The sequence below is a fragment of the Esox lucius genome, chromosome 18, assembly GCF_011004845.1.
Source record: "Esox lucius isolate fEsoLuc1 chromosome 18, fEsoLuc1.pri, whole genome shotgun sequence".
In the NCBI taxonomy this organism is placed as follows: Eukaryota; Metazoa; Chordata; class Actinopteri; order Esociformes; family Esocidae; genus Esox; species Esox lucius.
In genome coordinates this window covers 377532-390803 of record NC_047586.1, presented here as the reverse complement: position 1 = coordinate 390803, position 13272 = coordinate 377532, and the positions used below count along the sequence as shown (strand labels likewise).

The window sequence follows — 13272 nt, the reverse complement described above, 5'->3', positions numbered from 1 at the left end:
GGAGAGTAATTACACAAGAAGGTCTCTCTCTCTCTCTCTCTCCAGTATGTGTACTACAACACCTGGTAGAAGCAAGCCGCTCTGTCGTTAAAAGTGTTTTGTGGAGCCACGCTGTTGGTTGATGTGTTAAATAAACACATCAGTAGCAAGAGGGAGTTTTGTAGTTTTACTGGTATGTATCCTATATTTTGAAATGGTTTGTGCCCCACCAACTTTTTACATAATAAAAACGCCACTGCCCTCATGAACAGATTATTGAGAACAGATTACACAGAGATTTTCTTCTGACAGTTAAACAAGACTGTTAATCAATTGACTGATTCAGTTACTCATTTTCGTATTAAATGATCTTGTACCCCTTCCATATATCTAGCCTGTGGATTAGAAGACACTGTGAATATCCAGAATGGCTGCATATGATGTGTTAGCAAGACTTTTTGGTGAGCTAAAGTGAAGATAATCAGCAATATAATGTCTCTGTCATCATTGCAGGCAGTAAGAGTTGTTGCAAAACAAAGTTCAGCAAGTCAAAACATCTGTTGCAAAACATCTCTAAAACATCCCATCCTTCCAACAGAGGAAATACAGCCCTGGAGTTACGAACAGAATTCCAGAAGAGCAGGTGCGATATACTGGAGTGAATTTAGGATGGAGCATCGGATTCCAAGTCTAAATATATTAAATTGGTCACTGTCGCTCTCTTTCCATAATTCCTCTCTGTCTCTAGTGTGTGTTTATAGGCTTTTAATGCATACGTGATGATACATGTGTTTATATGCTTTACTAATGCATATATCATAGTAAAAAATGCTTTGCTAATGCATACATCATAATACATTAGGCTTTGCTAATGCATGTTACACATATTTAAAGGCTTTGCCAGTGCATATGTTATAATACATTTACATTATGTTTAAAGGCTTTGCCAATGCGTATGATATAATAAATATACAGTATGTTTATAGGCTTTGCCAATGCGTTTGATATAATAAGTAAACAGTATGTTTAAAGGCTTTGCCAGTGCGTATGTTATAATAAATATACAGTATGTTTAAAGGCTTTGCCAATGCGTATGTTATAATAATAAATATACAATGTGTTAGGCTTTGCCATTTGATATGTTATAATAAATAGGTTAGCCTATAGTATGTTTGGCTTTGCTAATGCGTATGTTATAATAAATATACAGTATGTTTATAGGCTTTGCCAATGCACAATGTTATCAAACATGTATATTTTTCCACTACTCGGATGTACTGGGTTGCTTCAGTCTCCGGCACAGGCCGCGGAAAAGTTTTCTGACATCAGAATGTTGTGTGTTTTTGGTTGCTAGGGGCGGAGCGAACAAGCCTTTTTTCAATCAGGCCTGCAGTGTATTTCTATCCACGCTTACGTCTGGGACTTCAAGTTCCGCATTCCAGAGCCCTCCCAGATACCGATCACTATTTAAACGGGCTGATGCAACGACTTTTAGTCTAAAACAGTCAGCACGATTAACAAGTTGGGGTCACATTATATAACCACGGATTTTGGATCCATACAGGTAAATAACCGATTACAATGTCCGGTTTTGGCTATGCAACTCTGACTAAATCGAATCACTGTAGTTTTTTATAGATATTATTAATTGTCATTTGTTTGAAATCAGTTCTGTTTTCCTAATCAATATTATTATTTTACAAGGCTAGTTTAATTTTCAGCTTGCAATGGTTTGATATAGCACCTCCAGCGTAACTTTTTCTCATGGATTTTTATTTGATTGGGTTTGCACAGTAACTCTTTGTTACGTTGTTGGAACTGCACTTTTGTTCTTTATCATTAAATGGATTGGCCAAAACGTAGGCCCGCAGCTTTCTAAACTAGATCGGGATAGATTCGACAGACTGAGAATACATTTTTGCTGTTACATTGTTAGGGAGGTGGACGTTAATGTCATCCACTTGCCAGCTGCCAAGTTCAACGTTATGTAAGGTTCTTACACTAATTACATTGTGATGGACTGTATATTGAGAACATTGAAATGAGTGGACGAAGTTTTTCTGTTTTTTTTTTTTTTTTTACTGATCTGCGAAATGCATCGTGTTTTGTTTCACTTTGAGTTGGGACTTCAGCAGATTGGCGGTCAACTCATGTTTACATGATCAGACACATGTCGCCTTGTAATGTCTCTGTCTCTCACAGAATACTAAAACATACACCGCCTGACATTTTATCTGTCGATCTTGAATTTATGAGACTAATTAACTGAGGCTTAGGCCTCCACATAGTTCCCTCCTTTTAACATGATTAACAATTTTTGTTTTTATTTTTTACCACTTGTACCTGTTACGTTTACTATGAAAACATTCTAATTTACAGCAACAACCTTGGGCTCTATTAGGCGACAGAAGTTTCAACATGCAGTCAGGGATTCAAAAAAGCCACATTTCTCTTCAGATGCTCTGTCTGGAAACCTCCCACCACTGATGGTCTTCTACATCATTTAGAAAGTTAATACTTTTGAGATAATAATTCATATGTATGTTTTTACAGTGTCCAAAATATATTGCATCACCATTGGTAGAAGAGGATCGCAGTTCAATTAAAGTAGGTACCCTATTCCATGTTCATCATCTTTGTCTGGTGTGTACACATTTCTAAACTGGGCATTCTCTTGCTCTCTCTCTCTCTCTCTCTCTCTCTCTCTCTCGCTCTTCCTACTTCAAACCCTCTCTCACCCTGAGAGTTATTAATTCATAGTTCTACATGGTTTGTGTTCCATCAGAAATAAACACCCTCCAGGCAGATATTGCAATGTAGATCATGTAGATAATATTGTTAGTGCAGTCAATTTGCTAATACACCAGGTCCCTATAGGTCTCCTATGGGCTGTGGTCTAAACTAGGGTACTAGGAAGTGAACAGTGGGCCTGTTCTGTAGGCAACTGAGCTGCACTAGGAGGGACTGTCTCTTTAGACTGTATCATGTTCAGCATGTGGGCCAAGCCAAGCTCACATCACCAGACTAATGCTGTACCACCGCAGCTGTGAAGTCTGGTGGAGCTAGTGGATGTGTGTGTTTGAGACCAAAGGGCCAAGAAAAATCACAGATACATATGTGCCTGTCAGATCAATATGTAATTTAATATAATTTACTAAATTAATAAATGCTAAATTGAGGTATAAAAAATTTCTAAAGTTTGTAATTTCTATTTAAAATGTCAAAATAATATTACAATCCACATAACAATTGACATTTCATGTTTCTGAATATATTCCGCTCTGTTAAACTCTAAGTTACGACATCATTTACAGGGTTGCGAAGACCGACTTTCTCTCTGCTTGCTCACTGTTTCTCCTTTTGTATTGCTCTCACTCCTCTCTGTTTATTTTAACTAGAAATGCCTTCCAGTACCTTTTACTCAGGAGAGCTAGGGTGGCTAAACTGGTGTGTCCTCCCTATTCTTTCATCCAGCCTAGACACAGTGCAGTGCACAGGAGGCAGCTAGCCAGCTAACAGCGAGGCCTAGTTAACAGACAGGAGGCAGCTAACAGCGAGGCCTAGTTAACAGACAGGAGGCAGCTAGCCAGCTAACAGCGAGGCCTAGTTAACAGACAGGAGGCAGCTAGCCAGCTAACAGCGAGGCCTAGTTAACAGACAGGAGGCAGCTAACAGCGAGGCCTAGTTAACAGACAGGAGGCAGCTAACAGCGAGGCCTAGTTAACAGACAGGAGGCAGCTAGCCAGCTAACAGCGAGGCCTAGTTAACAGACAGGAGGCAGCTAACAGCGAGGCCTAGTTAACAGACAGGAGGCAGCTAACAGCGAGGCCTAGTTAACAGACAGGAGGCAGCTAACAGCGAGGCCTAGTTAACAGACAGGAGGCAGCTAACAGCGAGGCCTAGTTAACAGACAACATGCAGCTAGCCAGCTAACAGCGAGGCCTAGTTAACAGACAGGAGGCAGCTAACAGCGAGGCCTAGTTAACAGACAACATGCAGCTAGCCAGCTAACAGCGAGGCCTAGTTAACAGACAGCATGCAGCTAGCTAGCCACATAGTAACTAGGTCTAACAGGTGGGAGGCAACTAGCTACAGAAAGCCGCTAGACATCCAACAGTGAGACCTAGTTAACAGGCAGCAGGCATTTAGCTACACAATTGCTAGGCCTTGCTAACAAAAGACAGGAGGCAATTAAACATGCAACAGTGAGGCCTAGCTTACTGGCAGAATGGATGACTCTCATTTGGGACGTATCTTCTAGGGCAGTGGCTCCCTTTTCTCCATTTTCCCCAACAGCACACATTTCTGTTGTAGCCTATTCAACATTTCTGTTGTCCTGGGCTTCAATCAATATGTTCACATTTCGGGGTACTGGAGGACTGGACATGGGATCCACTCCACCCCTGCAGAGCATAAGGGTTTATATGGCTGAAGGGTTCTTTCTCAGTCTCTGAGTCAATCCACATGGTATATATCAACATTGTATAGCTGTTCAGACAGCCTCACCTTGCCTAGACTGTCAGTATGGAAGTGAACACCCAGAAGTTAGAGGGTATAATGAAAAAAAGACTAGGTAGTCATTGGAATAACATCTATATTAGAAGAGTTTTTTTTTTTAAACAAATAGTGACAAAGTCATTGAGGTCATTAAACGCCCAAGACAGCAGTTCTAGAGCTAGATGACTTCCAGATTTCAGAATTTCTTTGTGTCGAAATTCTGGAAGCAAAATGAATAAACTTTGTTCTCCAACAATGACATGTTGTTGGGTTGTTTCATAACTTGTGTGTGTGATCATGGCGTTCTCCCTGGCCAAAGTTACATAATGGACTGATTGCTTAAACAGAGGAAGAGCGAGGGAGACACAGAGGGAGGAAAAAGCAAGAGCATCTGTTTGGCTGTGTTCATTTCAAGCCTTGGTCAAAAGCTGCGTAATGTCATGGACCTAGAGAGATCACCAGGCATTCAGCTCCCGGCTGTCTTCCTGTAGCCTGACAGCTGCTCAGTGACCAGTCACTGCAGTGGGTCTGGCTACTCCAGGCAGGATTTGCATGCAGTCCCTCCTGGCTGCCTGTTGATTTCAGTGCTAAAGAAGATTCAGATGGATGCAAATTTCTAGTTTCTTAATTTGCTCCACCTTGAATCCAGTCTGGTTTCAGACTCTGGTTCTGTAACCTAGGGATTGTTTCACAGGAAACCTGAGATAAAGATGCAGGTCCCCTGACTAAAACCCTGCTTCAGGACCCTTTTTCCTACATAGGGCACTAGTGTTGGCTAAGGGCCTTAGAGAATAGGGGCCCATTTGGAATGCAGGCGTTAGTCTTTTATATGATGAGAACATAATTTCCACTGAAATTAACTCCATATCCTTCTACATTACTGCCACAGAGCCAGGCAGACATGAAGCAAATAATAGCTCACTAATAATGTCCCTAATTACCTGCAGAAACTGATCTCTGGGACTACACTGGGAATGAATAGTCATGACGGGAATGTTTTGTCATATTAAACACGTTTTTGAGAGGTTGCTTTCCCAACACTGGGTCTGCCAGAAGGGGTGTGCCGACAACATGCTCATAAAGCCTGCTGAATCCGTCAGAAAATGAGAAGGAGAACTGAAAGCTGTGGGTTAAGATCCGGTTTTCTGCCAAGAACACTGTTCTCACACGTTTCTATGAGTTAAATGACCCACCATGAACCACAATATTTCAAAGCAGAGAATTGTGAGGCACAACATAGCACAGCCTAACTCCACTAATCCCAGCCCTGTTAGGACCCCTGGGCTGTCATTTTTAGGTAATCACTTGGATGCCTGATGCTTATTCCCTCCAATACATCCGAAACCAAACTAAATGTAATTTTGTGTAGGGCCTCCTAAGGTCTTTGATTGTAGCCAGTGGTCTAGTTTAGTTTTCATGTTCATTAGTTTACCCAGCTTTTATGGAAAATGTATTCTAAGTATAGGAGATAGCAAGCCTGGACACCGGTAGGTCTCTCTCGCTGAGTGAATAGCTGTTGTGTATTGATGGTAGGAGAGTCCGAAGCCAGTCCCCATTGACACCCTATTCCTTAAACACTGGTCTGTTAAAGTATCTACAAAAGGTTTCTAAGGATTTATATCTATTCTTAAAAAGCCTGCTGTTTGGGACACAGTCTGAATTCCTGAGCCTTGGATTGGAGAAGCTAATTGACCTCAGGAATGGTGCAGGAAATGGCCCCATTTGGTGGACCTGAAGACAGATGATGTATGGTGGTGACCAGAGAACTACACACATACACAAAGCCCCAACTCATATGCGATTGGTTTTGGACGTGTGCCAGCTGGCTAGGACCTGCCTAGCCACTTCTGTTTCATAACTAATACTTGACATTTCCTCTCCACCCAGAGCATGAGGCCCGTCAGTCGCCTGCCGCTGTCGACTACCACTACTAGGGCCCCTCAGTCAACTACCACTACTAGGGCCCCTCAGTCGACTGCCGCTGTCAACTACCACTACTAGGGCCCCTCAGTCGACTACCACTACTAGGGCCCCTCAGTCGACTACCACTACTAGGGCCCCTCAGTCGACTACCACTACTAGGGCCCCTCAGTCGACTACCACTACTAGGGCCCCTCAGTCGACTACCACTACTAGGGCCCCTCAGTCGACTGCCCGTTTGTCTGGTCTCAGATACAGGCAGTCCGCTGAATGTGTTCGTGTGTATGAATGTTTGTGTGAGCATGTGAGTTCTGCTTGGTACTGCTGGGTTCCACTTGGTACTGTTGGGTTCTGCTTGACTGTGTGAACACAGGTGCCATTGCATCCTCTGAAATGGATCACTTACCCAGGCAACGCCTGGTGACAAACTCAGTAGAGGAACTTGTCCTGAAAAATAGCTTTGTTCTTCTCATATAGATGCATAGCCAACTGTTGCACTTACAGGTGTGTCTGTGGTTTCTTGTCTGTCGGTTGTTGAAAGTGTTTCAGTCTTTGAGGTGGATGTTTGTTGTGCTTTCCTGTAGGAGGGAGACTAAACAACTCTAACTGCATCTTTCTAACTCCAGTGGTCATCGGTTTGATACACATCTGGATCTAGTTTGAAGGATTTGAATAGTTTGGGATTTCTCATGCTATGCTGTTAACAGTTGAAAGGAGTGCTCCTGTAAAGTCTCTTCTAAGGAATGTAGAGGCATGAAATCTAGTGACGTAGTGAATCAGTTAAGCTGTCCCAGTGATTGGGTGATTCTAAATTCACAAGTGATTCTAAATTCACAAATCCAGATTATTGCAGCAAACCGCTCTAATTAAAAGAGACCACTTCCTTTGTCCTTTTCTTATCAGACCATATTTCACATATCCTTGATGAGTTAACCTGGGAGAAGTGCCTTTAATTGAGACAATTTAAAGACACGCTTCTTTCAACTGAGACAACCTGGAAGTGTATCTTGGCGGCTGTCACTTCATCCCTAAAACCAATCCAGAGTGAGGAGGAACCGAGGGGGGATTGTCTTAGTCAATTAGGCCCTTCATGTTCCTTTTCCTCCACAGAAACAATCTGCATCAGTGCTGCTTGCCAAGGTCCGTCAGGCCTATACAGTAGCCAGAGAGAGAGAGAGAGAGAGAGAGTGTGGGTGAGAGAGGTAGGGCGTTAGTAAAAAAAAGTCTGGATCGGTATGTGAGGAATGGGTGTAGGTGAGGGGTTCTGGAGACTGGATGGGTGTAGGTGAGGGGTTCTGGAGACTGGATGGGTGTAGGTGAGGGGTTCTGGAGACTGGATGGGTGTAGGTGAGGGGTTCTGGAGACTGGATGGGTATGTGAGGAATGGGTGTAGGTGAGGGGTTCTGGAGACTGGATGGGTGTAGGTGAGGGGTTCTGGAGACTGGATGGGTATGTGAGGAATGGGTGTAGGTGAGGGGTTCTGGAGACTGGATGGGTGTAGGTGAGGGGTTCTGGAGACTGGATGGGTATAGGTGAGGGGTTCTGGAGACTGGATGGGTATGTGAGGAATGGGTGTAGGTGAGGGGTTCTGGAGACTGGATGGGTGTAGGTGAGGGGTTCTGGAGACTGGATGGGTATGTGAGGAATGGGTGTAGGTGAGGGGTTCTGGAGACTGGATCGGTATGTGAGGAATGGGTGTAGGTGAGGGGTTCTGGAGACTGGATCGGTATGTGAGGAATGGGCTGAGATGTTCTGCAGCTGGTTTGGTTTGTTTGTTCTCCTGTCTGCTTCTGTGTGGGCATTTGACAGGCTTGGTTACCTGTTTTTAGAAATCATTGATAATTAAATGTTTTAGGGGAAAGGAATCTGACCTCTGTTTATAGAAAACATCATCATCCTCCCCTGAAAAGAGGAATCAGAATGGGTATGCGATCAACAGAACGGTCTTATCATTCAAAGCGTGATGAATTGATCTTGGTCCATTCGTCCAACAGTAACTAATCCCTCCCTGTACATCCTTCATGTCTCCCAAGTAAAACGCTAGTGGGCTGGGTGGAGCCCCTGTGAATAAACCTACATAACTGCTTTTTACTCTCTGCACCCCTTCATCCCCTCTCTTTCTCTCTCTGTGGCTCTCTGTTTTTCTTTCTCTCGTTGTCCCTGTAATAAGATCCTGTTTCTACCATCCACAGTTAAGAGTCTGAGCCCTAGTTATAAACTCTAGAATAAGAGGATCCCCGTCTTCCACTGTAGTTAGGGCCAGGTGGGCTCCCAAATGGCACAATATTCCCCAGATAGTGTACTACTGATTCAATTTTCTCCACAAATTAGGCTTTTCAGGTTTGGATTCCGCCTACACACTGTGTCATGGTGGTCTTCCCTTCTCATATGCCATGGTATTAACTTGCAGATTCAATGGTTGACATTATACATGGTGAACAATAATATTCAGATGGCATAACCCACTGTACAAAAAGTATCCAAATACAGTTCTCCAAAATGGATCTTCCCACAGTCCCTGTAGAATATTTGTATCTACAAAATGGTTCTCCATATAACCTCCAGAAAAGGGACACCTGAACACACTCTTGGGTTCATTTTGTTTGTCTTCGAGTGTCTAGAGAAAATAGAAAAAATTTAACGTGGTAGAGCCTATATATAACCGCAGGTATGCATTTCATCACCAGATAATTTTACTGTACTTTTCCTCTTAAACCCAGTCAGATCTGTTCCTCTGAGAATGCAGGAACGGTGAAAAGGAGAGTAAAAGAGTGAGGTAGAATGAGTGAAAGAGAGCATGCAGAATTCAGATTCTGGTTCTCTGATCCATGTTAAACATTTGTTTTCTATTTGACCATCAGGAGTTTCCCAGAGTCTCACTTCTAACAATCATTAGAGAAATGTCTTAATTCTACAGCTCTTAATAAGCTCTTTTCTTTCTCCTCCCTTTCACTTTCCAAATGTTTCCTTGATTGCAAGAAGTAATGTGGTCTAAGTCTTTAAAGTTGTTGAGAGGAAAGGTTTGGTATGATGACTAACATCTACTGTCTGAAACTACACAGCGAAAATTAACGTTCCACTGTACAATTCGACCAAATCCAGTCTGTCCATTCTTTTAAAAGGTTGTTGTTCTGGTCTAGGGTGCCAGTCTGTCCATTCTTTTAAAAGGTTGTTGTTCTGGTCTAGGGTGACAGGATGTGGAAGGAGAGACACAGGGATAAATCACATATGAATACATATAATGTACATTGAACAAAGTGAGAAATGGCACATTAAACTATTTAATTAAACTCTAATTTAAAGGTCATATAAGACAATCTGCCTTTTGAAATGAATGAAATTGGATGTAATCTATGGATTTGACCCCTGACGTGCCCATGGGTATACAAACATGTTACATTTTATTACTCATGAAACATGGGACCCACATTTTGCATGTTAAGTTTATATTTTTGTTCAGTATAGCTCGATCGGACCAGATCACATTATTGGATCAGTGACTGATTTTAACCTTCCACCTCTTCTCTTGTTCATCTCACCTCCCTCTCTCCTCCCTCACCTCCCTCTCTCCTCCCTCACCTCCCTCCTCTCTCTCCTCTCCCTCCCTAGCTGTGGTGCACGGTGGCTGGGTCTGACATGATGCCCGGCCAGATCCCTGACCCCTCCCTGACGGCTGGATCCTTGCCGAGCCTTGGTCCGCTGGCGGGCATCTCTGCCACAACACTCACCGATCAGCTCAAACTGGCACAGGATTTCCGGAACCTGGGTGCCATGTTGTCGCCTCTGCACTTCCTGGGACGGCTAGGCAAGAGGCCACTTACTGCTATTAAGGGAGAGGTGAGGAAGATGGGAAGGACAGAAGGGGATGGACAACAGGAGGATGTGGTAGATGTTGTCTTTAGTGTTTAGATTCTGTATTCAGCTGTACTATCCTTCTGACTTGTAGCACCACCTACTGGCCACGTTAGGTAGTGCTCATGTTACCCATCTAATCATTTTCATCTAGATGTCATGAGGCTTCATTTCTGGATCCAAGATGGTAAGGCTCTGGTAAATTGGAATGAACAGTTTCCTGAAATTCACTATCAATAATAACATTGGAAAAACATGCTGCACAGAACAGGACAGTGGCATGAAGAACCCAGGGTTGGAATTACAAGGTGAATACAATAAATAGAACATGCTTAGAACCTCTAACCATTCAGTAGCCTGATTAAATAAATTGACTAATTTGTAATATCTATGCCAAATTTGTACTTTGGTAGATCAGGTCCATGACCTTCCATTGTGTCAGTTCCATTCGGCTCTTGGTGGTAGATTCGTATGGACAAATTAAACTGAGAAATGACAGGAAATTGAAGTTTGTCAAGAGAATTTTACTCCAGGGTTAGCACAATAAGTTCCCCATGAGCTCTTTGACGGGCATAATGTTGTTGCCTGGTATTGTGATGCAATCATTTCCGTGGTTGAGTACAGTACGATGTTCAGTAAAACTATAATAACTGATGGAGATCAAAAGGAATGTATTCTTTTGTCATATCAGTTGAGTTGATAAAAAAAAAACCCAGAGCATAAATTGATTTGTTCACTTCCTGCTTTTACTCTGGGTTCAGATTACACATTACACCATCGTTCACTTGAATTGGGAATGCTGTTCCAATTCATTTTTCTAGTTCTATGTTCCCTTCCCAACAATAACGATGTCTGCCTCGAGGAGGGTCACCATTAGCTAATCCCAACACCTGTTGTCCCTACAGATGGACGAGGATGAGGAGAGGCGGAAACGTAGGAGGGACAAAAATAAAGTGGCAGCAGCACGATGTCGGAACAAGAAGAAGGAGAGAACGGACTTCCTTCAAAGGGTCAGAGTTTTACATTTTTACATTTCTTAAATGTTGATCTTATTTATGTTGCCTTTATATCTGACAGACTTCTGTGAGGATAGAAGAATAGCTAGGATGACTGCTGATAATCAATTGAGAAGAATGTATGAAGTGACATAGCATGTTATGATATGTTTTTGTTTAAAATGGTGTCTATTGTAAAACTGAATGTGAAGAATGTGTTTTTGACAATGTAACAGTATTCCCCATCCCATCTGTCTGGCCTCTAGGAGTCGGAGCGCCTGGAGGTGGTGAATTCTGAGCTGAAGGCCCAGATAGAAGAACTGAGGATGGAGAGGCAGCAGCTGATGGTGATGCTGAACCTCCACCGTCCCACCTGCATCGTGCGCACCGACAGCGTCAAGACGCCCGAGAGCGAGGCCGACCCTCTGCTCGAACACTTGGCAGCTGAAAAACTGTCCGCCTCCAAGTGAAAACACGGACGGAAAGTTAAACCAAAATGTGGGCAGGAAGGTTACCGCCAAAAAAAACAACTGTCCTCACCATGAATAGTGGACATTTTGAACAATTTAAAAACGCTGCAGTTTTTCTGTTGAGCACTGAGCTGGAGACTTTTGGAGACTCTTGACCCTCTCTGAGAACCTGTTAGGGTTCATCTCTAACGCCTCAGAAGCTGAGGGAAGGAACTGTAGCAGAAGCCATGTTATCTCTGCATCATGAACCCAGTCAGTGCCTCGGTTACCTTACTGCAGCCAACCAGCCTTAAAATACTGGACAGAGGAAGAAACTATGCAACCATGACATGAGGTCAAGGAGGAAACACTAAGATCAGTCGTTACGGTGCTTTTTACTGGTACTGAGACAAACCAAGGCCTTGTTGTTTTGATATCCTGAACATGTATATGATTCGCTGGGGTCAAGGCACCTGGTGCCGCCAACGTACTGTACACCGTGTTGAAACATGTCGGTCGACTGGTAATCTAGGATCTGTCTATTACATGCATTCAATGTATACCAAGTTGGAACATCAATTTTTGTATTTTATATTATATATTTTTTTTATATACTCTGCCCTGACGATGGCAGCATCCGGTTGATCCGACATGTGGTGACGCTGGCGTCAAAAATAAAAGCACATATAATCTTTATGAAATGTTTACACTCCTGTTATAAATGGACTTGTTACTGCAAGGTCTTTTTTTATTTGTTTTGTACCGCTTTATATATGAATGACATTATGCCCTGTTTGTTGTAATCACTTGAGGTGATTTTGAGTTTTACATCTCAGTCAGTCTGTCAAGTTCGATTGTTCAAAAATAATATTGCGCTGAGGAAATAAAACAATATTTCTCTACAGCTGAGCAATATCTCCCAATGACTTCATATTTCACATACTGGACCAACCTTTACACATTTCATTCTAAACCTTTGAGCATAGTTATGCCCCAAAAATTATAGATGTACCAGACATTTGTTGATGAATGTATTTGGCATTGCTCAGGTATTTGAGGATGTTGCATTGAAGCCAGAAAATTCAGGAAGAGAACTGTGATAACAATTCAATTATTGCAAAATGTCCCTTTATTCATAAGGACTGTTTATTTTAAATTTTTTAGTCTGATTGAGATAAAGACTTAACACATCCCTGCAATGATGTTCTCTACCATGGGGGTAATTATTTATTTTTTCTATGCTTTTTAAAAATTATATTTGTACAGTTTTATACAGGTGCTGTACAGTGGGGAGAACAAGTATTTGATTCACTGCTGATTTTTGCAGGTTTTCCTATTTACAAAGCATGTAGAGGTCTGGTAAGTACTCTTCAGCTGTGAGACACGGAATCTAAAACAAAAATCCAGAAAATCACTATGATTTTTAAATAATTAATTTGCATTTTATTGCATGACATAAGTATTTGATCAACTACCAACCAGTAAGAATTCCGGCTCTCACAGACCTGTTAGTTTTTTTTTTTAAAGAAGCCCTCCTGTTCTCCACTCATTAGCTGTATTAACTGCACCTGTTTGAACTG

At 42.3% G+C, this 13272-nt stretch overlaps 1 protein-coding gene across 1 annotated transcript; it reads left to right on the top strand.

Annotated features, from left to right (window-relative positions):
• Window positions 1-1427: 1427 nt before the first annotated feature.
• Window positions 1428-12794, top strand: jdp2b (Jun dimerization protein 2b). The gene is made up of 5 exons (XM_010864207.5): window positions 1428-1543; window positions 2533-2586; window positions 10006-10233; window positions 11154-11258; window positions 11510-12794. The coding sequence occupies exons 3-5, from the start codon at window positions 10033-10035 to the stop codon at window positions 11711-11713; spliced, it is 510 nt and encodes a 169-aa protein (XP_010862509.1). The 5' UTR covers window positions 1428-1543; window positions 2533-2586; window positions 10006-10032; the 3' UTR covers window positions 11714-12794.
• Window positions 12795-13272: the final 478 nt, after the last annotated feature.